Source organism: Seriola dumerili, unplaced genomic scaffold (genome assembly GCF_002260705.1).
Source record: "Seriola dumerili isolate Sdu_G_001 unplaced genomic scaffold, Sdu_1.0 BDQW01000081.1, whole genome shotgun sequence".
Classification (NCBI taxonomy): Eukaryota; Metazoa; Chordata; class Actinopteri; order Carangiformes; family Carangidae; genus Seriola; species Seriola dumerili.
In genome coordinates this window covers 4,998,982-5,026,974 of record NW_019174336.1, presented here as the reverse complement: position 1 = coordinate 5,026,974, position 27,993 = coordinate 4,998,982, and the positions used below count along the sequence as shown (strand labels likewise).

Sequence of the window (27,993 nt, the reverse complement as noted above, 5' to 3'; positions counted from 1 at the left end):
AGACAGGAGATATATGAAGTTTTTACTGCACACTGCTCTATGTACTCACATTGTGTCCCTGTTTATTGAGGTGGTGGCAGTGGTGGTGGGCGGGGCCTGTGGCTTAGCTTCTGGTTCAGGGACGGATGGGAGGGGCTGTTTGGGGCTGCAGATTGGTGGTTCTACTTCCTGTATGTGAGTGAGGGGCAGCACAGGACGGAACAACGCCCCCAGTTTACTCTACAGGACAGATCAACAGCAGACGTCACAAATGGAGCCATTAGATTGACTATGACAATTAGATTTTGGCCGCAGAAGAAGGACGTGTACAAACAGTGAAAGAGCACCAAATCAATTTACAGTATATGTTCTACCATCTTCTAAAAGGTCGAACGTAGAAATCATCTGTCTTGATACTTTTATCCATTTTATTTTATTTTTCATTTCTCATATTCAGCCTTCTTAAGTAAGTAATATGATCTCCCTCCACTGACAGATGTATTCTAAATGTTCTCTCTGTATCATGAGATACATAAGAGGTTATGACTAAGACAGAAAAAAATAGGTTAGTGATGCTAAAACCAAAATAATTTGTATTCTATTCATTTTTTTTAAAGACAAGACTACAAAAACAACCCAAAACCCTGATCTGAGACACCTAATGCACATTTTCCCTTGAATATCACAGGGTTAAGTCTCGGTTAACCAGCACTAGAATATTTGTTTACACTCTAAACAATCCCGCTCACTGAGGTCTGGAGTTTGATTCTCTCTATACGACTCTTTACAAGGACATTTTGTCAACACGCTTGTACCTGAGTTCCTCCTGAAGGATGCTGCTGCTGGAGTCTCTTGGCACGATTCTGCTTATAGTAATCAAAGATCATGAACGCTGCGTAGACCTTCCCCACGGTCAGCTCATTGTCTAGAAGAGGAGAGAGCAGACAGAGGCACAGTTCCTCCATCACGGCAGTAGATGGCGCCACAGCTCAGAGCAGGAGACATGAACAGTATGAGCCTGGCCGGTGTGGGTGTGAACTGAGCTGTGCTGTCATCGTCAATCTGTGCATTTTCTATCATTGCTTATCTATTATTGATCAATCACATGTTTAATCTTGATTTAATAGATGAGTCTTAATAGAAAGAAGAAAAAAGAAAACGCAATAATGCATATCACTGCACTAAGAAAACTCACAATTCTCTACAATATGAGAATTAGTGAAATGTGATGATTTTTAAACACAAGTTGAAATGATCTCACAACACTGGCAGACACTTTCTTGACCTGTTTTGAGAATAACAGACAAAAATTGCTTGGTAAGATGGAGATTTTTTTTTTACCCATCATTGAATCCTAATAGTATTTTTTTACTGAAACAAGTAGTTTTTTCCTTCCTAAAATGCCAGTGTAGTATAATCATTTCAACTAGTGTCCAAAACAAAACAACTTGTTTCAAGAAATGTTTATAAATGAGAGTCTGTATCTTAAAAGACGGCGGAATAAGGCAATCAGTGCACTGGAATAAACAATAAAAAAAACAAACTAGAAACTAGAAAATTCTTCAAGCAAGTTATGTTGCACTGGAATCATGTTCTCTGCAAATGTTTCATTTATTTGAAAACATAAAACTTTTAGGGCTCTCCAACAGAGAAAAATAATGGGCAAAGAAAGACGCAGTGCAAAACCATCTTTAAAAGAAAGAGGAGAAATAAAAAAGATGATATAAGAGCAAACAGGAAGAAGTCAAGTGACCAGCAAATGACTTGTTTGTAATGTAGCTCAGTTAAACCAAACAGAACCGTGGCTCACATTTATGTGGCGTCACCAGCAGGTCAACAGTCTTCTGCGACAGGTTGGGCCAGACTCGGCTTATCTCCCTCTTCAAGTCGGCGTCGCACAAACGCTGCGCCAGGACCCCTGGGGACGCACCCACAAACACGTCACATCAAATCTGCGCCACAGCGATCACCAGTATTCACATTAACATCAGGACCGCCAGTGCGGCCACAAGGGATTCTGGATTTTGTAGTTTTAGTCTCTCACCAGATGCCAGTTTGATCTCCAGGGCTGTGCGGATCAGGGCCATCAGCGTGGAGGTGAAATGCACTGTGTTGTCATCTGCAATGGGCATGTTCATCTTCACCAATCGCTGAGAGGAACGGAAGCAAGAGAGGAGGGGCCATGAACCAGGAACTAATAATCAACAGTTCAGGGAGAGGAGGCCTGATTTAAGATGTTACCACAAGTTCAATTAAGGGATGGATTATTAAAAATTTGGCTTTGCAAAACAATTCTGGTTCACAGCCATAAAACAGAGAAAAGCATCAAATTCTCACACTGAAGAAGCTGGAATCAGTGAACATTTGGCATTCTTGCTTGATTAATAACCTAATAGATTAATCAGGAATAATGTTGTCAATTGTTAATTTTGGGGTGGGGGTGGGGGGGGGCTGCTTAAATTGTAATGTGGAGCACCGTGAGCTCTGTGAACATGCTGAACTCTTATTGCTGCTGAAAACATGCAGCAGCACTTCCTTCATTATATACACTTGATCTTGATGCAATATTCATGCCATGTTTGTACTGAAAGAGTTGCTGCTCTCTGTAATCATTCCTCCTCTTCACACTGGTTGTAAAGATATTCCACTATAAAACATATGAGAGTCCTCTCTCAACGCAAAAGTGTATTCTAATCTCGAATTGAAGCTCATATGAAGCATCATCAGTCTGAGTCAAACAAATCAAGTGGCCATCTTTGACACTGCAGTCGTGTGCAGGTTTATTGATGATGTGTCCCAACAACAAACAATGGGAGGATGAGAGGACCAATAATTATTTTAATGCATATTTACATATGGGCATGTGAGTACAGTTAAGGTAGGCTTAAATAATGTGAAACTGCCTTCATTTCTGACTAAAAAGAGTAGACCATTAAAATTTTTCAAGTCACTTCCAATTTAATGTTTCAATAGTTTTCTGGAAACATGAGTATGTGCCTTGAAACAAGACCGAATAAAGTAGGTCACTGCACCAGAATCAAGAAAAGACCTGAATTGATTTTAAAATATTTGCTGAAAGTAAAAGTCAATTAAATGATGAGTTGAGTAAGTAATCGACAATAATTTTGGTAAACGATTACTAGTTCAAGTCATTTATGAAGCAAGGATATTCAACATTTGCAGGTTTGAGCTTCTTCAATGTGCATTTGTTGCTTTTTTCTGTTTTATATCATTGTAAATTGTGTTTTGGACTGTTGCTTGGACAAAACAAGCAATTTAAAAATATCACCATGAGCTCTAATTTGACTATTTTCTGACATTTTATAGCTTATATGATGAATCGGTTAAGTTAAAAAAAAAGTCAGTGGCCTCACATTGCTGCAGTGATTTTTAGCAACAGATACTAGGCAGCACAGAGGCTCAGTTATTATTAATTCATCACTACTTTTGCTTTGACAGTATGTTATGAAACTTAAAAATTAATCAGGCTTTGACTGTAGAAAGTAGAAACTGATAAATCCATGCCATGCAAGACTGCAGGATCGATGCTGCAATGAAGTGATTCATACACACACACACACATGCTTGAATTAGTGCAACACATTCACAGTGAGGGAAGCACAGACATGGACTGGATATAGAACTATTGATTAAAAAAAACAAGAGGTTAGAAGAAATATTTGTGAAAAAAAGGAAAATTGCAGATGATGGTTCCCATGTGATTCAAACTGAATTGAGGCAAAACAGGAAGAGAGAGAGAGAGAGAGAGAGAGAGAGAGAGAGAGAGAGAGAGAGCGAGAGGAAAAAGAGAAAGTGTATTCACTGTGGGATCATAACAATACATATGAATAGATGGAGTGATGAGAGGCAAAGAACAGAGGAGAAAGAGGGGGAGTAAGTGCCTTTACTGGAAAACATCTACGCATGTAAAGGCTTGCAGTAAGAGACACAGAGAGCAGACATGAGCAACAAAAAAAATACAGAGACAGCAAGATGCCTCTAAAGAACATATGCAGAGGACACATTCTTGCAGACAAAGACTTCATATGCACGCACACACACAAAAGATACACACAGTGCAGTTATAGGACGGGGAAGAGAGGATAGAAATCCCTCGACATGGTGAAAGAGAGATCAGTCAAAAGAGAGAGTGAAGCTTAGCCTGAAGACAGAATATAACACTGGAAACTGGAGGGTAACAGGTGACTATCAGGGGAAGATGTGTTCATTAGGGGGGAAATTTAACAAGGAGCATGATCAATGGCAAAGTAGTGGGAGGGACAAAACAGAAAAATAGAGATTGGGGGGGTGGGGGGTGGGGGCGGGGGGGTGTGTGCTCTCAAGTGCACTGCTGCTCTCTCTGTGTCTTTGTTCATGTCTTTCCCTGTCGATTCACAAAAACAGGAGTTATATTTGGAGATGCCACCACGTCAGACCCAGACATTTTTAACTGGGGCAAGGGCAGGGCTGTTTTAAACGTGATTCATTTCGACAGCTGTGCATGCACTGGAACCACTCACATTAAGTCTGCATGCTAAGAGGTAAGCAGCTGGCACAGGGACTACCTGAGGATTGTACAACTGTATATGTTTCTCCCACTCCTCTAGTATACAAGTCTTACATATAATCATGGGCCACATGCGTCAGGTCTAAGATTATAACAGTAGTTCTGCAAATATCTGGTCAAAATATCTGACAGAGTGAAATCTTGACCCGATGATGGTGCTATCACCACAGTCACCAAAGTTGTTACAACTCCATCCTCAGGCGAACATGAATGTCTGTACCCAATGTCAATGCAATCCATCCAATAGTTGTCAATCCATCTCACTCTGAGCCAAAAAACATCACCTCATGGTGTTGCTAGGTGAAAATTCAGAGATCACCCAAGTCAGTGCCATTCATCCCCTGGGGACCATGAATGTGTCTACAAAATTTCATGGTGTTGCCATCCCTAAAGCTCTGCCCATAGCGTGGCAGAATCACAAAAAGCTTCTTTTTTTTACCAGTTATCCAGCAGGTTGTAGCATCACTTCAAAGGTATGTTCTTGATCTCACAGATGTGTACAGTCAGCTCAGAATAATAAAACAAGTGCCTGGGGTAAGACCAGCGTTTTAAATCCACTCTGCCCTTCTTCTTCTTCACTGGATGTATGTTAAGTCCACTGCATGAGCCTATGGCAGGCCAGAGCAGAGCATGGCACAGGCTGTGGAAACATTGGTTTACCCCCCAGGCAAATATTTTATTATTTCAGACAGACTGCAGGCATCTGTGAGATGCAACCTCATGCTGTAAAACAGGTTAAAAAAAAAACATTTTTAACCCTAAGCTTTGCCTTGGGAAAGCCCCATGAGCTCCTGGAGTTGGTCTCTACGAACTCCTGACCTGACGTGGCTCCTTAGCTTCTAGGTGGTCCACTAGGTGTTGATGAGGGCACTGAGACTGTCATTAAACCAAAACTGTCAGCTAAAAGAGGCTTAAAAGCTCAGGGGGGCTCCAAGCGACCTCTTTCACATTATACAAGGCCATTTACTACTGCAGCTATAACTACCAAACAGACATAACACCCCTTTTCTTTCAGTGTGCTTTGTACCAGCAGCTGGATCTGATGTTTTGATAACCAACACTTCTTATTTTCTCACCAAGATGACTTTGTGGAGGCAAATATTATGGTAACTAACTCAGTTCTCTGATCTATTTTCATTTATTAGTGTTACAGCCCTACAGCAGACAGAGCAGGAAGAGACCACAGAGCGTCACAGATAAAAAGAAAGAACAACACAGCAGCAGGCCAGAAGATACTGACTGCAACACACTGACAGAAGCCTGAAGATGTTTGACAGGTGGAAGCAGGGAACCAGCAGTGACTGCAGGAGGGAGGGAGGGAGGGAGGAAGGAGGAGGAAGGAGTGATTCTACCTTATAGGCGATTCGGGGTGGACATTTCTTTCCCAAACCTAGTGGAGGGGACATGTCGCGAAGCATCTTGTACATATCGCGGTAACTCATGCGGCCGCTTCCCGGGGGAAAGACGGTGGGAGGCCATGGAAGGAGGGATGAGGATTTCCCAGATGAAGGGATTAAAAGGAGGAGGGGGAAATTGCATCGTAACAGAAAGTGGTAAAAAAAAAATCCAAAAGAGAGAATGGGAGAGAAAAAAGAGGGAGACACAGAAATCCTTGTTAATAAGATTTCCAGGATATGATGATCTGGAATGCCATCCCAGCCGGATTCACAGATTCAGGAATGGATCCCAGAGGAGGAAGGAGGAGAGGATGCTCCGGAGGATTCCCTGTACAGAGATGCTGGATGGAGGGATCCTGGTGGAAGATATGCACTTGGGAATGAGAGTGCATTTTATGTTAAAGGAATACACTGACGTAAATCAATCTTTTGAGTATCAAACACTCATCACCTGTAGGCTCGAAAGTTGGCTCTAAAAAGTTTGTAGCGTATTAATATTATTTTTTCATTTGCTTGTCTAAGAATTCCAGTAAAAGTGGGGATATCAAGTCTTCAACAACAGCACTAGGTTCTGTAGTGAGTTTGGCGTAGTGACCCCACCGTGATGTCCTTGACCCCCCCCAAAATACTAACCCTAACCTTATACAGTCGTTCAAGTAAGAACAATGGAGAATATTTTGAGGGTCACAGATCTTTAACCTAGTCTGTTTCAACTTAACTGGTCTTTAACCTGAAAGTCAACATCAAGATTAGTTGAACAAGTTAATAAAGGTAGCAAGTTAAGATCAGTGGTGAGCTGCTGTCAAGAGACATTTGTGTGTGGTAAGTGTGGTAAAAGGCCACAAGAGTTTGAGCTGCTCCCCTCAATCCCTGTCTGATTGTCCTGTTGTCTTATTCTTTTTAAACTTTGTTTTTTTTGTTTGTTTTGTTTTTTTTTACAAGTTCTGTTATATTCTTTCATTGCTACTGTTCTTTGTTACAGTCAGAAACATAGCTTTAGGAATGTGCTGAACGTACTGATCAACAGGGGAAAAGTGGATTACTCTGCGGGAGTCGTTTGAGTTTCTGTGGATGTTTCTTTCTTTCTCCTCATTTTTTGCCACAGCTGGGATCACCACTGGCACCACAGCTGTCATCCCCGTAAAAGGAGCAGCTACAAACTTTTCAGAGCCACGGGGGGGGGGGGGGGGGGGGGGGGGGGGGGGTGGTATTTCAGACTCAAACGATAGAGTGAAAAAGTTTTGGTGGAATATTCCTTTAAGATGCCCTCTGTTTCTGCATGCCAAGAGACATCAGCAGTAACCACAGTGGAAACAAAGCACACAATGCTCTCTCTTCACTACCCACTCCTCTTTCACTCCTGTGTTTAGAAGCAGGAAAATGTTAGACATCGCATGTGATGCCGTTTGTTTGAGCCTGACTTGCGGCATTGTTTCCTGCACTCGCCATGGTTACCTGCCAGCTGGTTAGTGGAGGATCGATGCATGTTTGTATGTGTGTTTGGTCGGGTCATTCTCTGGCACCGCAGGGAATGAGAACAGACATTCACAGTCCGAAACCATCACGGTCCCTTTGAAAACAAAAGGACTGTGTGGGAGTGCAAACCTTATAAGCCACCCTGTTAGGGCACTTCTTCCCCAGGCCCAGAGGAGGCGAGATAAAACGCAACAATTTGTACATATCCTGATAGCAAATCCTCCCGCTGAAAAAGATGAGACACGTTCAAGAGGTTAGGTCACAGGATATTTCATTACATCTATCTATGATATTCTATTATCTGTTAGAGGGCATTAACACTCAGGAAAATATCAAGCAGTGGAAGCATAGAAAATACAATATAATCTTTAGTTTCAGTTTTTATCTTTCTAACTAAATTTGAGAATGTGCTCATTTTGAATATTAAAATCATTTACAGCTCTGCTGCATTCAGAGCGAAAGTCTAATTACAGTTTCTAATCTCCCTCCAAGATGTCAGGAATTAAATTATTGGTGATTTTTTTTTTTCTTCTTTTTTTGGCCTAAGAGTATTCAGGTTATGTAAAATATGTAAATGCTTGATTGTGGAAAGTAAACTTCCCCACAAAACACCAAAATTCCCAGAAAAGATTAGGACAAGGCTACGCCCTTGTGTTTATCGTAAACTCAAGTGGACATAGAAAAAAAAAATGCTTTAAAGTGTGAGGGACATGAAGTCCAGTTTAAAACATCTGCTCCTTTAACAGGAACCAGTGAAAACCAATAAACACTGAAAACGATGAGCTTTAAATTCATTCCTTGCTGCAATCTGACATAATGATGAGTTAAAGCACTTGGAAATGTGCTGAATGTTACTGTAGACACCTCTGAGAGCAGCTCGTTTATATTCAAGAGTATAAATAATAATTCCTCCCCCATTATGTCTGTTAGGTGATGGCAATTTCACATCTCACACCTCTCCTGGAGTCCTGACTCACTGACAAGGCTCCTGCGAAGCCTTCGTTAAAACTTAATGAGCCTTACATAATCTGAGACAGATTACGCCTCACACCGTCTCACTCAAAACTTGCATTGTGCTTTAGTCACAAGTTAAACAGTGTGGGTGTAAGGGGCAGAGAGGGCGCTGACATAAACCTGTATTCCCTTGTTGGAGGCACAGGAATCGTTTCTCTTCACACCACTGTGACAGACTGAGGAGCTTTGGAGCTTAGCGGCGAGGAGGGCTGAGTGGACGCCGAGCGGAACGCTGGATTTACATGCATCAGTCCGGCCGACAGGGGAGCTCGTCACCAGCCTCAGCCTACACTCCGGGCTCAGGCTTTATGTCATTCACCCACTGCTCCTAAAATGGGATTTTTCCACTTCCACGTCACAGAGTCATCCTGCTGGAACTCAGAAACCGCTCTGAGAGTTTCTTGTTTCCTCGCCCTCCCTCTCTTTCAAAATCTACCCTCCCTCCCCCCCATTTTAACACAATTGTACTAGTCAGAGGTCATGCGGCCGCAGCACCTACCAGGCAGCGGGGTCGTACTCCGCCCACACACGGATGAATTCATCAAGGTGATGAGGCCCCAAAATGGAGGCGTCCCTGGTCAGGTATTCAAAGTTGTCCATGATGACAGCGACAAAGAGGTTCAGCATCTGGTGAATGAAAACAAAGATTTTAATCTGAATAGAAAGATTAGAAGATTAGTGAAGAGAAGATCTCCATTGATTGACAACGTTACTTAATACTTAATACTAATAATAATTATAAGATTGTATAATTGAGATTATGTAATTTCTGTTTAAAGGACCTTATTGGTGGATGGGCATATCGAGCCCTGTTCACCATGTTGTCTGCACTGGTTCATTTCCTACATGTGATATGCATTTTATCAGAACTGACCCCATTTGCAACTCCACTGAACCACAATCATAACATAACACCACTTTGCTGTTGTTGGCAACCATTCATCAATGATCTCTTTTCTTAATCGTATGGGTTTAATTCAAAAACCAAGCATGAACTCATCTGTTTATTTTCATTACTAGATTATAAATATGTGTCAACATTGCATTAAAAAATCAGTAATACAAAGATCTAGGTGATCTGATTAAAAATTCCATTTACAGAGCAAACACTCAGTGGTTTAACAGAGGTTGTTTAGAGGATTTCCTCACATTATCAGCAGCTCATTTGCATTTTCTTCCAATTCTTCTCTTTACTTTCTCTAACTGGCAACATTTTCTGAGTCATGCGCGTTGCAAGATGTCCCTATTTACTGTAAATTACAAACAGGCTTTTCTCACAGCAGGAAACTTAACTTTTGGATTCATGGGATGTGAACTGGGGTGAAAATAAGTTCAAACCATGTTTAAGTTTGCTCTCCTTTTTTTAAAAAAAAATGTTGATGTTTTTAGATCATTAAAAAAAAAGAAGATGAGAATTAGTAACAATGCTCTAACTTCCAGCAAGTAGTTGACAGGCTGAAACGAACTGCTGGACGGGACGAGTCTCTGTTTTTTCTTCATACTGACCAGGAAGGAACAGAGGAAGATGAAGGAGACAAAGTAGAAGTAGGCAAAGTCACTTCCACACTCCTTCCCTAGAGTTCCTGAGAGCTTGTCACACAGTTGGTTACTGAGACACGATAACATGATCTCATGCCACGCCTCGCCTGTCGCACTCCTGCAACACACACACAGATCACAGTAAAACTACGCGCACGTGTGCACGAAGAGTGGAGGCAAACACTGCTCAACCGTCTGCGATATCAGCAGTTACTGGATTATTTGTGGTAAAAGGCGTTTTGGAGTATGGAAGGAGGATTACCTGAAGAGAAGCGTCAAGGCCTGGAAAAAGGTCTGGAAGTTGTTGTGGTGATTTATGGCGGTGTCCTCATTCAGCTCGATGTTTCCAAACACCTGAGAAAGCAGCACAGTTACCTCAGATGAGAGATTTCTATTTGTCTTTTTTTTTTTTTTTCTCCCAGGACTTTTCACTGATATCAAGAGGGCAAAGCTCAGTGGGGAATACAGGATGTCACATACATACTTCCTGTGCACCAATCAGGATTTTGCACCTTTTGAACCAGACTCTGATGACAGTTACTGAGTTGTTTTGTTGTCCACCCTCCTGATGAAGCAGATTATCAGAGTTTTTAACGATAAAACTCTTGATAAATAATAATGTTAGGAATAATATTTTTTTCAGACTCTGACTGTTGATCTGACCCTGACTATCTAATGTTTCCATTGGTTTCAGACCTGAACAAACTGAATCCAACAGGTGAGAGGCCTGAGCCTGAATCTGAACCACATCGGTTCATTCAATTAAACCTTATCTTATGAAGTTTTTTTTTTTTTTCCATTTTCTTGATTTATTTTTTCTCCACAGTAAACTATGTGTATATTGCATTTACTCCGGCTTCCTGCCACAATCCAAAGACATGAAGGTTGAGGTTAAGTGGTGACTCTAAATTGCCTGTGGGTGTGAATGTGAGTGTGAATAGACTGGTGACCAGTTCAGGGTGAACGCTGCCCTCACCCAATGTCAGCTGGGATTGGCTCCAGCCCCTCCATGACCCCATAAGAATAAGCGATATGGATAATGGATGGATGGATGGATGGATGGATGGATGGATAGATAGTGGGTCCTACTATGATTCCAGTAAAACAACCAGAGGCCTTTTTTGAAATATTCATTTGCCCCTTGGCGTGTCCATCCTGCTGGCCTATAAACGCTGGCTCCTGGGCCCAGGAGACCTGACAGCAGTCAAATATGAATGTAGCATCTTGACCCTGTACAGGAACAGCAACTGGTTACTTCTTCAGCACTAACACCATAATCTCACATACACTTTGAGGGGAATAAGGACTAGGCGATCCTTTATATATATTGCCTCCACTAAATCCACTAAATCAAATATCTGTACAATATTATGCAATTCTTGTGATGTGTACTTGGTTTGTGAAGCTTATGAATATAATTTTTTTTACTAAGCCTCAGTGTCAGGATACAATACGAAAACACAACAACAGCACAAACTAGGACCTCACAAAGGAACTGGATCAACCGCCGACTGACAAAAACTGTTGTGTTGGATTGATATTGTGCAGATGTGACTCATACTTTCCTCCTGTTTTAAATGTCTCTGGAGAGGAGAGGAGAGGGGCTCACTTTGTGCAGGCTGCGTATATCTGAGCCCATCCACAGACTCACCCTTCTTTCACTTCAATATAACTGACAGATATGAGAGGGGCTCTGATCTTCTCATCTAACTTTCAAACGTCTTACCGCTCGCTGATCCTAGATGCTGAGGATTATGTACGACCACTACTAATGATAGTTGTCTTGCAGTAGGTAGTAAGAAAAAAAAACTAACAGGAGATCGCAGACGATGTCACTCATGCACAGTCTGTACACACCCCCACAGTCCTGAGACGAGGTCTCATCAGCCAAAACAGTTAAAGGGGTACCTTTGGGCGAGTTCCATGGGTTTTCAGGTTATTGAGAAATGCGACATTTCTAGGAGGCATCCATTATAGATGATTACATTCAGACTCGCTTTAGTGCAGCTGATGTGCCCACTCACCTGCATTCCAATGATGGCATAGATGAAGAACAGCATAGCGATGAGCAGGCAGACATACGGCAGAGCCTGAAAACAAACATGTAAACACAGCTTAAAGACACTCAGAGCACAAACAGATACACGTCACCACACATTTTTAAGTAGTCACTCCTCTCTCTCTCTCTCTCTCTCTCTCTTTCTGTCTCACACACACATGCAGTTATTGTAAGCATTGGACATACACAAAACCCTTTGAGCATGTTTTTTGATCTCTCTCTCTTTCTCTGCACACACACACACACACACACACACACACACACACACACACACACAAAGCTGATTCTCCACAGAGTACTAGCGCCGGTGTAAGATTTTACAGTCGTATTTAAGAAACAGAGCAGTCAACCTGACCTGCAGGGTCGATTCTTTCAACCAGCTATTTATATCTCTGCGAGGAGGAGGTGAGCATTTGTTGTAATTAAATAGCCACCTTTTAACACTCTGCAGCTACTGTCCATTTTCATTGGGCTTAAAAGCTCTCACCACTGACATTAAAGCTGCTACAAATTCCCTCGGCTGCGCCCCAGCGCTCCGCATTTAACTCAACTTGTCCCAGGGGATTTAGAGAGCAAACCGGCACTGTGTGAAAATCCGAACTGCTGTCTGCTGAGAGCTATTTAGTTCGATTTTAACACTAACAGAGGAACTCGGCAGCGTGTCTCTGCCGGCTTTCAAGCCTTCTATCACACTATTTCTATTCTGCGTGATATCCATTTATTCGACTATAAATCTAACAATAAAACTATACATTTCTGTAATCTCTTTCTGTAAAATGCCTGCTACATAAAAACAGTTTACTTACTCACTCAACATGTTTTATATACTTATCCAGAGGCACATACTGTAAGTTGTCATGTTTGGGTCACTGTGTGTGTGTGTGTGTGTGTGTGTGTGTGTGTGTGTGTGTGTGTGTGCGTGTGTGTGTGTCTCATCACCTTGAAGGACTGAACGAAGGTCCACAGCAGGATGCGGATGGTGTAGCCCTGCCGCAGCAGCTTGATGAGACGAGCAGCTCTGAACAGCCTCAGAAAACTCAGGTTGATCATCTTGTCCTGGGAGAGAAAACAGGGACGTATTACACCCAAAATTACAACATTTTGCCTCTTTAGCCCTACTTGGTCTCTTATGACCAGCAGCTTATACTGGCTAATGCTAGTAAACTTTATATATAGTAGATGTTGCTGTGGAAGTGACAAAACTGAGACAGTCTGCTAACTTCAGGAATCTTTTGTACATGTGTGACTGTTACTTACTCTTGAAGCTTCATTTAAATTAATCTCATAGAATTATCGGTATAACTAATCAAAGTGAATTCGGTTGGTTATTTAATACAAATTAGCAACAAAGTAATAAAAACCAAAACCAAAAACCGAAATACAACAGGAATGAAATTGGCTGAAATCGGTCTGTGTCACAGACTCTGATTTTTTCATCTGAGTCTCCTCAGTTCCCCAAATCCAAGCAGCACAGATGGCAAAGACTAGATCACTAGTGTAAGAATCTGTGTTTTTGCTTTCCTTCAACTATTTCAATTGACTTGCACTGTAAAAATCTCAGTTTGAACGAGTGAGTACGACAAGTACAACACATTACTAACAAGTACAAAACATGCCACTGGATGAGACAAAGTAATCTAGTTGAAATCCAAATCTTTTTTATACTGGTGCACTGATCTGACGAACAACAGAAAGTGCAGGGACTGGAGACTATAAACCACTTTTCTTTTCTTTTTTTTTTGCAGTGTATATTTTCACGTCAGATCTTATGCAACTCAAATTTCTCCAGATGATGATGTCGTTGTTCAAGCAGACATTTCTAACAGTTTTATAGGTCTCCTTCTTTTATATCATGTCACACTGAGGATTCAGTAGGTAGACACTTCAAACTAAGACTGCGGGAGAGAACAACACACACTGACGGGGGGGAAATGACAAAATCAGCGGCCAACAAGAAAAGCCACTTACCGTCTAGAGGTGTCAGATGTGACAGAGTGAGGGCACAGGCGCCAGGAAAGACACAGCAGAAGATGGAAACAGCAAAAGAAGGGGGGAAAAAAAAACAGAGAGGGAAAGCGAGAGAGAAGAGACAGAAAGGAGAACTAATGATCACATAAAGAGAGAGAGACAGACTTTGCCACACAGAAAGCTACAGTGCCCGGCCTCAGTCCTCTGTCTCCGTAATCAAATGCGTTTGTCTATTTGTCTTCTGCTGTAATTCAATAGAAGAAACTAAATGCTCCGAACTGTAATGGCAGTAATGCTCCTCCCGTTGCCCTGCGTCTGCCTTTGTTTCATGTATTGATTCTCAGGATTTCATATTTCTGCTCTTGGTTTGCTCGGCTGAGCTTGTGATTTGAGGACTGAGAGCACGAGAGCAAAGCATGACTTCTACATCCATGATTTGAAGCTGCAACGCTTTGGTCAGATATAAAGAAAAAAAAAAAGGCCCATCAATAATGAAGACAACAGCATGTAAATTAGTGTGCGAATAATTAGTCAAGTAATCGCTTATGTCAGTGAGTCAACTGCCAAAAAAAATTCAATTTTCATTTCAATCGACCATTTCTATAACTGGACAGCGGTGAGGGTTTGCTGCATCTGTATCACTGTAATTTGAAGATCTTTGGTTTTTAAACTGTTGGTCGAATAAAACAAGGAACATGAGGATGTCAGCTTAGACTCAACAACAACATGTGATGGGCATTTTTCACTTTCTCTGACTTTTTATAGATTAAACAATTCATCAATTAAAAAAACAATACAAAGACTAAACGAAAAACTTACTTGCCAACCCAATGTAAATGTTCATTATAAAAATAACTACTGTATATGAACTACATCCCAACTTCATACATCATCACAGTTCTCCTGACTCTACTTCCTGTATCACAGCATGCTGCCCTGCTATTGTCTCAACCACTGCTTGCAGGTATGATGATCGCTTACCTTAATCTCTGTGACCAAGATGTCGGTGATGCTTCCAAGCACAGTCACAAAGTCAAACACGTTCCACGCTGCTTTCAGGTAGTTCTACAAGACATAGACGACACATAGATCAGACAGGACAGAGGGAATTCATTCACACTTTTAAATGTTCAGCGTTTTCTTTTTTTATATCTTTAATACTTTTTTGTAATGAAACAGGGGGATCCACCATGTTTTCAACCCTTATCATCTTTCAAACTTTCAACAGGTCATCACTTTTTATTTTCAATCCTACTGGCTGAGCTTTTTTTTTGTACATCTTATACTCACAAAACCTTGAGAGTTCATTAGAGAGCCAGTGAAATGCAAACAGCGGCAAGACAAAGTGAGTGAAACCTCTGGATTTGTCTTAAAATATGGTCAGATCTTAAGTTACAATAACGAACAAACTCAAGCTATTTTAATCTTCTTGTCTAACCTTGCTTCGTTCTTGTCCATATTGAATAAATCATTAAAACATTCACGGGTGGAAAAAGTTCATCAGTCCGCAGTCACACAAACTGTCTATAAATGGAGATGACTTAGTTCTGTAGGGAGTGACTGCCCAGCTAATACGACCCGGAAAGCTCAACCCAGAATGATCAGTGAGGTAAAAAAAAAAGTCAAGGATTCATTGGAGCTGGTTAACATCTCTGTCCATGAGTCTATCATACGCCAATCAGGGTGTATGTCTGTGCAGCAGCATGGAGCATTATGTCCATGGCAGGACACCAGGGAGGAAGCTGCTGCTCTCTAACAAAACCACTTTACTGAGCTCTGAAGTTTGCCAAAGAACAGGTTGACACTCCACAACACTACTGGGAAAATGTTTTGTGGACTGGTGAAACTACGGTTGAATTGTTTGGGAAGAACACACAGCACTGCCATCGGTGAAAGAAAGGCACTGCATACCAACATGAAAACAACAGGAGGGAGCACCGTGATTGGTTCTTTGCTGCCTCTGGGTCCGGGCAGCTCGACATCATCAAGGGGGAAAATGAATCCTCAAGCTTCCATACTTTCTTTCTCGCCACTGCAACTCTTTTTGCGGGAACAAGTTCATACAACCGCTGCAGGAAGTAAACTTTAACGTGACATAATTCTACTAATTTAAATGCACAGTTACAGTCTATGTATAAGGTCAAATATATACCTCACAAAGGGAAATGTAGATATGCAGAAGTTGCAGCGACGTACGAACATGTTCCCAAAGAATGGAAGAAAAAAAAAAAAAAACTCTTCAAACGACCTCTAGGGCACAAAATTCTATATGTGCATAGACAACACACACAAATGTTGACACAGTCCCTGCATAAACCAACTGCTGAGCCGCCGCCGCCGCCGCCTGCAGCCCGGATCCCCTCAGACTGGTCAATCATCCAGCTCCTGAGGACAGAGGCTGCTGCCAGGCCCTGCAGCTGCAGTCTGAAGAGATGCAGCAGCTCAGTGTCGATACCAGCAGATGCAAACCCATTCGTCTGGGCTTAACAGCTAAACAGGTGGAGGTAAGTGGTGTGTGAGAAAAGCTATTTAATAAATGGGTCTCGTAAATGGAACGGAGCCAGAGATGAAATGCCTCGCTGGAGGCCAGACGGCCCCATGTTGAGAGAAGATTTATTCTTTTTGCGCACTCTTCTGTTTGTCCCCTTTTTTTGTTACTAGTTCACCCTCCTCATTCCTGAATTTGAGACTTTAAAATTATTATTTTGCACCTTTTAATTGGTGTTTTTAACAAGTTTAACACCCTCTAATTTTTTTTTTTTTTACATAACCCTTAAAAATAAAATCACAAGAAACACCCATCCAAGTTTCTCACAGTGTGACTGTCCGTCTGTAACGGCTGACGCTAAAGACCACATCTCAAAATTCTTACAAATGATTTCAACATTCAAAAGGATCAATGGAGGACTCGGGCACAGTTACAGCTGTTTAACGCAGTCACCCTCAGACCGATATTTCTGGCTGTTTTGCATATTGAAAGGGAGATTTTCTTTCATGTGTGTAAACAGAAACACAACAGTGAATAATTGTCTAGTGTTTACAGAGTGCCGCGCAGCATATGGTGTTGACAGCTCACCAGTGGACCGAAGGCAATAATCTTGAGGACGCACTCCAGTGTGAAGAGGGCTGTGAAGACGATGTTTAAGTATTTCAGCATGGACTCGTAGAGGTCTGGAGCTCCGTAGAACTGGGAACAAAAGGAGAAACACACGCTGAACATATGTTGAAAGATAATAGGGAAGAAGTATCTTGGACAGATCAGATATGACACTCGCACTACGAGTGTAAATGTAACCAAGAAGCTTTACGGACAACTTCTATTTTATTGCTAAGATGCAGAACGTTTGGATGTGTAGCAGGATGTTTAAAAGGTGTCTAAATGCATCTGTCAATCCCAGCTGCACATATAAATTCTAATCCTCTCACTATCAGTGGGGGGGCCGTGTCCTGCCACTGCGATAATGGCAGGTGATTGTGACGCTGAAACTGTCTGGGCCTGTGTGTGTTTTTGCCGCCGTGTATCTGTGTTAGTTTCTGTTCAGCGTTAGCCCTCATCCACTTTTAGTCACTCAGGAATTCATGTGTCACAGGAAGAAAGAAAATATAACATGGAAATGCAAACAATACTGTCAGACACAGTATATGCTGGATTAAAGCTTGTGGCTCACTGAGCGCACTGATGCTGAGCAGCACTGCAGAGAGCAGGTGAGGAAGAAACTTTAAAGAAAGTCGTGAACTTATGTTCCTTTTTTCCCACATGAAAGGTCCCTGATTAGATTTCTTTCTCTTCTCTGAGTCTGTATTCTTATCGTGGGAATGTCTGAGTGAATGTTCCCTCTGATAACTCTCCATCACAGTCCTGGATATGAGCTAGTTAGCTAGTTGTTAGTTAACTAAATATTTTACACAACGTTTGGCTACTCCATCCTCTTTTCTTCTGGTGTTTTTGGCAGGTGACAAACAGCTTTAGGTTTGTTACTGTCACCTTCTCTCGTGGAGTTTTAGTTCATTTTGTTTGAAATAACTCATTTAAAAACTAATCCTGGTGAAACTGGATTTCTTATCTGGCTACCGGAGGCACACATGTGGCTGAGCTTCAGTGAAAACTCCTGGAGGCTACTGTACCAGGTCAAGAAACACCCATACACAAAATTGTTGTTATAGTTTTTAAACTCTGTTTTCGTACAGTTTAAACAAATGAGATATAGTGCATTAATCAGTGAGCTTTAGAGGTAAGAAGATTTAGTTACAGAGCCAGATTAGCGGTTTCCCTGTTTGCCAGTCTCCAGCCTCTGGCTGTAGCTTCACATTTAAAGGACAGATATGAGAGTGGTATTCATCTTCTCCCTTCTCCAGCTCTCTACCGGAGAGCGATTAAACACATTTCCCAAAATGTCGAACTTCCTTCAAACAGTATATATGAGCAGCCTTTCAAAGTGCCGACGGACAGACAAAAATACAGTAGACAAAGATCTATGGATGACAGCACAGTGCTGTTATTAAAGTCACCTAATAGTACAGCATAAATAAATAAAAACAGGTTAGTCAGTAGTTCAAATTTTTCTTTACTGCTCCACTCTTCCTGCTGCCTGATTTAAAACGACATAGGATACTATGATAATAATCTAACCCAACAAAAAGAAGTAAACTCGAAACGTCCTTGGATAATGTAGAAGTTGTTTTCACTCGTGGAGCTCCTCCCCGTCACCAGCCTGCGTTACACACTGGCTCTTTCATTCCCTCACAGATTTTCTCCTCTGAGTAGATGAATAAAGGAACTGCCAAGACACGAGCTCTTCTCTCTGAGAGCAGCAGGCAGTGTTTGGCAGAAGTGTCACAATGGTGTGTTGGCTGTGGAGCTGTTTGATTTTTAATTGTTGACCATGTCTCAAGGCCAGACCACTGTGGCTGTTGTAATTGCATCTCCGCCTTTAGAACTAAATTATTAAATAGTTCAGATTTATGGAAACAGTTTCTTGCAATCCTTTTTAATATTTCAACAGTGTGTTGTATCACACTGGGAACTGAATGAGTATCACTGCACTACTTTATTTTGGCTGAGAAGCATCTGAGAGGAATCGGTGCTTTGCCTCATTAGCAGGAGGAATCACTGACCTTCATCATCAGCACGACAGTGTTGAGGGCGATTAAAGTCATGATGGCGTACTCGAACGGAGGCGACACCACAAATTTCCACATCTTGTACTGGAAGGACTGTTTGTTCTCTGGCATGTATCTCGTCAGCGGTTTGGCGTTGATGGCAAAGTCGATACAAGCTCTCTGTTGGATGAAAAAGCAAAACAAAAACAGACCCGTGTATGAATCCTCTCACACCTTTCATCAAAGAAGAAAAAAAGCGCTGGAAATTACATCTAATAACATAAAAGACAGCTGGCAAGCCACCAGAGGATTGTCTAAACATTTTGTAATATCAAAAGATGAGCTGCTCTTTGATCACCAGCCAATACTTTACAGACAAAAAAAAAACAAAAAAAAAAAAAAAAACAGCATGATTTTAACAAAGTCCCTGTGAAGTGGAGATGAAGAGAGCAGGGAAGATAAACCCCACTGTTTTCCTTTTTAGGACTTTATTCTGTTTGAGGGAATTGTAAGTCTTGTCAGATATAATTTGCCTGCAAGTGATATTTAGAAGTGGATCAGCATATGCTCTGATTTCTAATGAAGACAACATTTGTGATGGATGAGACAAACATTTTCAGAAGCTACTACTTCTTCAGAGATAATCAGTGTGTGTTATGGTTGCATGTAGGGTGGGGGAAGAAACTACGTCTCTTTCCACTCTCCCACCTCGTTCTTCTCCAGGCTACACTCCGACATGGCCTTGTCTCCCTGCTCCTGAAAGGTTATGATGATCAAAGCCACAAATATGTTGACGAAGAAGAAGGGGAACACCACGAAGTAGACCACATAGAAGATGGATGTCTCCATGCGGAAGCCCGGGCTGGGGCCCTGATCCTCGTAGGTAGCATCCACAGAGTGCTTCAGGACCCTGAAAAGAAGGGAGAAGGAGACCTGATGAGAGATTCACAGGCAACCGACCCTGTAAGAAATACACACCAGGCTAAAAACGCGGAGTGATGCCTGGTAAAAATATCTGTAGAGATTCAGTGAATTCAGGTCCTTCCTCTGTTCTCTTCCTGGAGGGGACATATCCCTCTACGTTTATTTTGTCAGACTTTTACAAAAATATTTCCATAACACTTCAATTAGAGAGTTACAGAGCTCCATATTTTCCATTTCCAGGCACAGTCAGGAGCCCTGCACGCCTTGAGCAGAGGATATGGCGGTGTACTTTCTCCAAGTCTACACACTCGCAGATTATTACAGGTGTCAACGGGAGCCAGAGGAGAGAGAGCTCTCCTGCTGTTGGAATCAGCAAGTACTTTATGGCACAGACTTGTTGAGCTCTGTCTCTACACTTTCCATAAGCTGGTTTATAGTTCGTTGCTGTGAGTGAAGCACTTTGTAACTTTTGGAAAGTGCTCGCCAAGAAAACATGACAATGGTGTATTTGAATTACCATGATTGTCACTGAAGCCATTTCAGATTTTTGTTATTAAACATGTCAGAATAAAAGTACTTCACTCTAATTATAGAAAAGCATAAGATGTAACTTTTGTCAAGTGTTTGTAGAAAGCAAAGTATAATTTCTTCATTTTCCCAAACTGTTAAATACTGTCTATCTTAATGTAAACTTCAGTTGTGGTCACTGTGTTATTGTGCTGTCACTACTTGTTTAGAAGTGTGTGAATGTAGACGATCATGACAGGCTCACTCAGTTTAACAATTTACAATGAATGAAATAAGCAAACGGGCCATCAACGGCCCTCGACAGAGATGATGATGATGATGTTGATGAATATGCTCATGGTGCTTTAGCTCAGGCACAGAGAGGCAGACTGAAGCCAGGGATGCAATGGGCCCTGATTGCGTCTTTAGAGGATGCACAGTAATTAAGGCTGGTAGAAATCAGCTGGGTTTAATCTGCACGGTGCTGTCTGCCTGCAGGTGTGCCGACTGTGTTTCGGGACAAATCACTGAAGGAAATTCAAACATGGAAAAGATTAGATAATTCAACAATGCTTCAAATACTCAAGCATTGATTATCAGCTACAAATTGTAAAATGGCCTCTTGACTCTCATTCTTTACTTTCATTCCTTACACACACATATATATGGTTCATATTCAGGCTGGAAACCACTGTGTGTACAGCTGACTTAATGTGTTATTTTATGCATGAAAGGTGCTGTCCACATAAAGTGACGTGGAGGTCGACAGTCCGGACTTACAATGGCCAGCCCTCCCCGGTGGAGACGGTAAAGAGCGTCAGGAAGGCCCAGAGAACGTTATCGTAGTGGAAGTCGTACTTCTTCCACTCTCTGGGCTGAGCTGTTATGTCATCCCTGTCGTAGTCCAGAAACTGACCCCTGAGAGAGAGACGCATGGAGAAACAGTCTCAGGCGAAATGTCACACGAAATATGATCAAAACGCGTGAAGGACACAAAATGTGAAATACAGGAACCAGGAAGTTAAAATAAAAGAGGAAAAAAGCAACTAAGAGTGTTTAACAAGTGGAATGGAAGATTAACAAGGGTACGTTTGGATGACGTACCTGCAGTCTTTCTCCAGATCCTTGGACTCGTCGGTGCAGTAGAAGAATTTGCCCTTAAACAGCTGCACGGCGATAACAGCGAAGATGAACATGAAGAGGATGTAGACGATGAGGATGTTGAGGACGTTCTTCAGAGAGTTTACAACACAGTCAAACACGGCCTGAAAAAAATATTTATACACAAACAAACACACACACACTCAATACACGTACATATCTGCACAGGGTTCTGAAGAGACTACACTGATGCACATTCACATTCCCAGGAGGCTAATGCCAGCTGTTACTGGTTTGTTTTCTGTTACAATTCGTTTCAATACAGATGAAAACTGAGTGAAATGAAAAATTCATAAGGCAGAAATCTGGCTAAAAATTGTATTAAAGAAAATACCACTTGCAGCTCAAAACCCCTACTCTCATTTTTTATAACAGGAAGTGTATTCTGAGTACAACAGGCCTCAGTTGAAGAAAAAGTTTAATCAAAAAGCATCAACTCCAAATGATAATGTGATTCAACATATGTTAAAATTGGCAAACATCTCTAACATGTATGAGTAGAAGTATGAGCTCTATGAGCTTTACGGAGCATAACTGGCTCATTCGAAACAAACTATTAACCTAAGTGCAACATGATTAAATCAAATCTGGTTATTTTGTTTAAAAAGCTTTGTGCCTGATTGAAAAACCTTCCCATCAGCTGTAATTTATGTTTTCCCAAGGCAAATGCATTTACTCTGCTCACACTTTGTACAGTACCTATCCTGTAAACATGTTTTTTTTAGTGATGAAAAGATGGAAAGAGACTCACCAGAAAAACAACACCACTGTTTCTTAAGGCAAACAGTTCAAAATGTTCTCACAATGAACTTCTTGTGATTGTGTAAATAATGACTGTTGTCTGTCAGAAGCGCTGAAGTAACACGATGTTATTCTTAGAGTGGATTTCAGGGTGGATGAAAAATGTGTCGGAGTTTCACACTGAGACTTTGTCTCATTCCAACATTTAACACTGGTTTCATTTATCCATGACTTGGATCTGTCCCCAAACTTAACCTAAACTGAACTTGACCCTATCCAAGTAGTTTTAGATGCCTAAACTTTATGAAACCGGATCAGAAGATGTTGTTTGGACTGAAGTTGAACTTGTTGGCCAAAAGAAAGACTTTACTTAATAACTATATTTCAATTTGTAACTAGAACCTGCTTTATGATGAAATACTCAGTAAATGCTGTTGAAACAATGTTTATATTTAACATAGACATCTAAAAACCTACCTTCAAACCAAATTCAGCCTTATTTTAACCTAGATGTCCAGACGTCTTATGGCCTGCAAACTACAAAATCAACTGCTTCCTGAGTACATGAACGCAGTCGGTCTTTGTGCCTCTCTACCTGTCACTCTCTCTCTCCAGAGATTTCCCTCTGTCAGCTTGCGCTGTGATCTGTCCGTGAGATAAAGTGCTTCGTCTATGTATCCTGACATGTATGCAATCTAACCAATGAATATGCTGCTGCATGAATGACCGCCATCGAGGCTTCTGTCTCCAGAGTGAGGATGGAGCGTAATTCACCGCTCCTCTACCAGCCTGTCCGTCAAACTTCTCTGTCCAAGTATCCAAGAGTTGTGGGTGCGTGTCTGTCTGCCAGCTCTGATCTCTCTCAATCATCTTGCCTCTATTACTCCAATCAGATCTTTCATCTTTTGTCAGATCCATCACTTTTGGACGATCAACTGCCTTCACGCACCAGAGGGAAGCTGTCATCTCTGCGTCAGAGGAAACAGTTGAGGGTCTCGCCTTGATGAGGGTCACGACAGCATCTTCTCATTATTACGGATTCCTCACTTCACTCTGCTTGAGATTCTTTCTCACTCTGTAGAATTTGAAATTTTGCACGTTTGGCAACCCCCACTGAGATGGCTAATTTGTCTCTAAACATAATATTAAAATTTCGCTGTTATTATCTGAGAGGTGGCAAAATAGCATCTTCAGTTCTGCTGATGTGCAGCTCACCATAAGTACTTTCAGATTCTGATACTGAAGATTTGTAATACTTTGAGTTCTGTACACTTTTCTCAGATTTAATGGCTCTCTTCTGAGCACAGTTCAAGAAGATACTTCTGTTAATATACAGTAGAAACACTGGACTTTGCTTCTTTTTTTTTTGTAAGTGCAGTAAATGATGTAAATGTGTGTAAATTCAGTACATTTTATGTAACACATGAGGGCAAAATAAATGTAAACACCAGATAGAATCAGACTTCATCTCTGCAGTTACAAAACACTACGACGAAAAATGGTTCATATTCAATCGAATGCCTGTTTGTCAGCTGTAAGAGATGAATGGCAGTCAACACATTGTAATGTCACAGCTAACTGAGCTTCAAACAGGCCGAATGATCGAAAAAAAAAACCCAAACCAGTCACTAAAAATCAAGCCAGGTTCTGCCAAACACAGACAAATTACAACTTTTCACAAGCTGAAACTACACTACGTCACAAGCATATTCAGTGTAAATGGAGTTGACTGCTAACCGGCAGTGACAGTATTTCCAATGGTGATTAAGAAAGTAAAGAATTACACCTCCATCTTCACACAGCTGCCTACTTGTAGGTTTGAAAGGTGGAGAACATAGTCACTCTAACGTGACAATCAATTCTGATGGTGACTCAGTTTCCTGGTTAAAAAAGTAAAATCTAAATGTCACATCTCCACTTTCTATGTTTATGTTCACTATGTTCCAAATGTTTATATTTTTGCCAGAATATGAGTTATGTGTTCATTAGCAGCCAGCTAGCTGTCAGCATTCATCATTCTTGAATAGTTTAGCTAACATAGCCGGTTGCTCCAAAGGTAAACAGCTAACTATGCTACAGACAAACAGAAGCTAATGATCTATTTATGCATATTCTGGTAAATTTATGAGTGTGTGGCTCATACTGACCATACAGGTGGTGGTTTGAGAGGTTTTTATGGATCATTTTGACGCTGTGTTTTCATTCTTACTCAATTTTTGCTGTTTTTGCTGCTGTGAACCAATTCAGTACAGCTGTGTGAGTGTTTGAACCTCAAAACACATTTTCTCAGTGGTTTGACCTCTTGTATCTGTGTCCAAATCTTTAGAGGAGGGCGTTCTGGGAAATGCAGGCTTTCAATAAGCCTCCTCCACAGAATTGCTTCAGTAAAGGAAAAAAATATTCAGTCATTTACTTCCAATTTGTGTGACTATAACTCCTCTCGTCCCTCCACAGCCCAGAACGCAACCAAAGGTCCAACAGCTCCAATCTTTCAGAGAGAGCTATATATGAATCTGATTTATAACCAATCTAAACACATCTGTTTTAAATCACATATACCCATTCCTGTTTGATAAACAGTCCTGCAAATGCATTTGATTCATGATAGTGTGAGCGACTGTCACCGACTTCTGCACCAGCTGCTCCCTTGTTCTGTTTTTCTCAGAATGGACTGGGTGGGTGACAGATTGGATTACGGTACCTTCAGCTTGGGCAGCCGTTTAATGGTCTTGAGTGGCCGCAGGACTCGGAGGACCCTGAGGGACTTGATGGTGTTGATGTCCTTGCCTTTCGTCCCTCTGTGCAGAGCGAGAGTACAATCAGTCCGGGTGATGTAGTGTAACCGATAATCATGTAAACCCTCTCATCCCACCCCCAGCCAGTAAAAAGAGCTGACTGCAGTACATGAGGTACACTGTGTACGAGGAATAGCTGTTGTTATTTTGTTAGTAGAGAACATGCATGTGAGTGTGTAATGTTATTTTACAGAAACATGCTACAATACAAGATTTATGTGTTAAGACATGAAAGTAACAAAGTACATTTACTCCGGTACTGTAAATATGTTCGGGATGTTGCCACTGTACATTTACACTTTACTACTTATTTTCTTCTACAGCACATTCATGTGAGGACTGTAGCTACATGTTACTTTAGAAAAAACACTTGTGAAACGCTGCTAATATCCATTTGTTTCCTTTTTCCCATGCTTATCTTTTCTTTCTTTCCTTCCATTTTTCCTTTATTCTTTCTTTTCTTCAAGTTGTCTTTTCTTTCATTCTTACATCCATCTTTCCTTCTCTTCTATACTTCTTTCCCTCCTTCCTTCTCTTTCCTTCTTAGCTTCTTTCCACCTCCCTTTATTTTTTCTACCTTTCCTTTCTTCTGACCTTTTTTCTTTCCTTTCTTGTCTACTTCTTTATTTCTTTTGTTCCCTCATTATATCCTGGATTCTGTTCTTGCTTTTGTAATTTTCTTCATCCTTTCTTTTGTCCCTTCCTTCTGCCCTTCTTTTTATCTTACTTTCCTTCTCTTATTTCTTTCTCTCCCTAAGCTGCCTTTCTTCCTTTCACTCTCTTTCTCTCGCTCAGTTCTTTTGGCCGTCTCGATATTGCACATACCAGTCACACACAATGAACATGCCGTTTCTGTAGAATAACATCAACCATCTTATACTTGTTGAGAGTAAATGCACAAAGAATCAGCCCCTGGTGCAGGAGGCAGCTTCTTTGCAGGAACCACTGCTGTCAGTCATTGCTGATGCTGCACGTTGTGTTAACTGCTCACAGAGTGGGAGGTGGGAGTGGGGGTTTAAAAAGTAGAAGCTATGCTAATAACATACAGCTGAGCCATCATTCACTCAGAGACTGACATTGGCCAAGGACAGTGGGAGAGGAATTTTTAATTAATCAGTCACACGAACAGACAAAGTGACTGCCGCTCTCGATAAAAAGGATTTCTCATTTGTTTCCTCTTCACTTTAAAGAAGTGTGTAAATATCTGTGGATGTGCAACAGCAACAGTTTCATGTGTGAAGGATGTGTGGAAGGACACTAGGATACCAGGAAGACGTCAAGTCTAAAAGCCCTGTTAGTGGCCCCTCGAGGCCCCACCGCTCCTTACACCAGCGTGTGTAGAAATACTGACCAACCAATGTTTTCATCCACAAGGGACACTTCTACTCCAACTGTAAAAAGGTGCTGTTTAATAATGTATTAGACGGACACATGCAGCCTTTACTCAGAGTGTTTTGAGTGTACTCATCCTTCCACTAAATATGTATGTCCTACATCTGCTCACAATCACTCAGATGGGAGTTGGAAGGGGGGGATGTTTCCACAGTACTTTAAGGAACACTTTGTTTTACAGGACCCTTTACTAGAAAGTAACTGATATGAAATGCAGGCACTTTTGTTTATTTTTTTGTACTGAAACTGTACTTTCTTTTTTTCTTTCTTTCTTTATTCTAATTGTCTGTCTTTGGAAGGTGCAAGGGATCTGTAAAATAAAGCATTATCATACTAAGAACATTTACATTTGACACAGTCTTCCACCCTGTAAAGCCAGTTGTGTTAAATTTCCCCAACTCACTGACACACACACACACACACACACACACACACACACACACACACACACACACACTCACACTCACACAGGTTTGATCAGTAAGTCAGTGCTGCAGAAATTTCTCATTTAAAAGACACCTGGTTGGCTGGCGGAGAATATTTAGGGACTGAGGGATTCATGAAAACAAAGCTTCACTGTTATTGGTTGAGAAACAGTTAGAGTAATGAATTCTATCAACACTTCATGTGTGTAAAAGTCTATTAAGTGGTGAGGTAAGATGGAGCTCAAACAGGAGAGAAGCATGGTTCCATACATTTTAGCTCCTGGGGGCCTTTTCCTTTCTCAGTGGAAATCTCTAAGTCTAACAAAATGGCATGCAGCTCTCATGCTCAGATGACTCGGTTTCCCTGGCATGCAATCTGCAAAGTCAATGCCAGTCCTCACTATTCAAGGACCTTAACACATTGAAACGGCAAGAACAGTCTCCCAATAGCTTTCAGAAGCGCTGTGGGCAAGGAGGATGTAATGTGTGTGTGTGTGTGAGTGAGTGTATGTGTGTGTTTGTGGGTGCAAGGTCGTGTGTTCACATCAGTTGGGTGTAGATCAGCACTGATTGCCCCTCCTGAGAGCAAGGAGCATTTCCTGTTTAGGGACGCAAGGGCTGATGTCCAATCAGAGGCACTTTACCGCCTCAGCAAAACAGGATGCACGAGGATCCTTTTATCCAGCAGTTCCACGTTTTTCCAGAGGATTAAATTACATGGTGGATTCTGAATAATGTATGTGCAAATAGTTAGGTCTCATTATCTTCATTTCTTTTTTTTATATTACTTTGTCAGAGTTTATTATGATTATTAAAACAATATGAAAATCCAGGCTGAAATCTGATTTCAAAAATATTATTTCTAGCACTAACAGTGTAGTTCAACTGTTCTTGTGCATAATCAGCAGCTCATTTGCATTTTTTCTCTATTTTGCTCTTTACTTTCAAT

At 41.3% G+C, this 27,993-nt stretch overlaps 1 protein-coding gene across 1 annotated transcript in view; it reads right to left on the bottom strand.

Moving 5' to 3' along the window:
- The window catches only part of LOC111221156 (voltage-dependent N-type calcium channel subunit alpha-1B-like), a 161,519-nt gene that overhangs the window by 11,673 nt on the left and 121,853 nt on the right, over positions 1–27,993 (bottom strand). Inside the window, exons 28-45 of the mRNA XM_022744504.1 lie at positions 25,134–25,230; positions 21,635–21,795; positions 21,311–21,448; positions 19,808–20,009; positions 19,115–19,279; positions 17,076–17,186; positions 14,981–15,064; positions 14,000–14,002; positions 12,971–13,087; positions 11,997–12,062; positions 10,235–10,326; positions 9,940–10,090; positions 8,933–9,060; positions 5,899–5,995; positions 2,024–2,129; positions 1,790–1,897; positions 795–904; positions 50–219 (exon numbers count right to left, since the gene is read on the bottom strand). Of these exons, the coding sequence (XP_022600225.1) occupies positions 50–219; positions 795–904; positions 1,790–1,897; positions 2,024–2,129; positions 5,899–5,995; positions 8,933–9,060; positions 9,940–10,090; positions 10,235–10,326; positions 11,997–12,062; positions 12,971–13,087; positions 14,000–14,002; positions 14,981–15,064; positions 17,076–17,186; positions 19,115–19,279; positions 19,808–20,009; positions 21,311–21,448; positions 21,635–21,795; positions 25,134–25,230 (2,106 nt within the window). The remainder of the gene's footprint in view (positions 1–49; positions 220–794; positions 905–1,789; positions 1,898–2,023; positions 2,130–5,898; positions 5,996–8,932; positions 9,061–9,939; positions 10,091–10,234; positions 10,327–11,996; positions 12,063–12,970; positions 13,088–13,999; positions 14,003–14,980; positions 15,065–17,075; positions 17,187–19,114; positions 19,280–19,807; positions 20,010–21,310; positions 21,449–21,634; positions 21,796–25,133; positions 25,231–27,993) is intronic.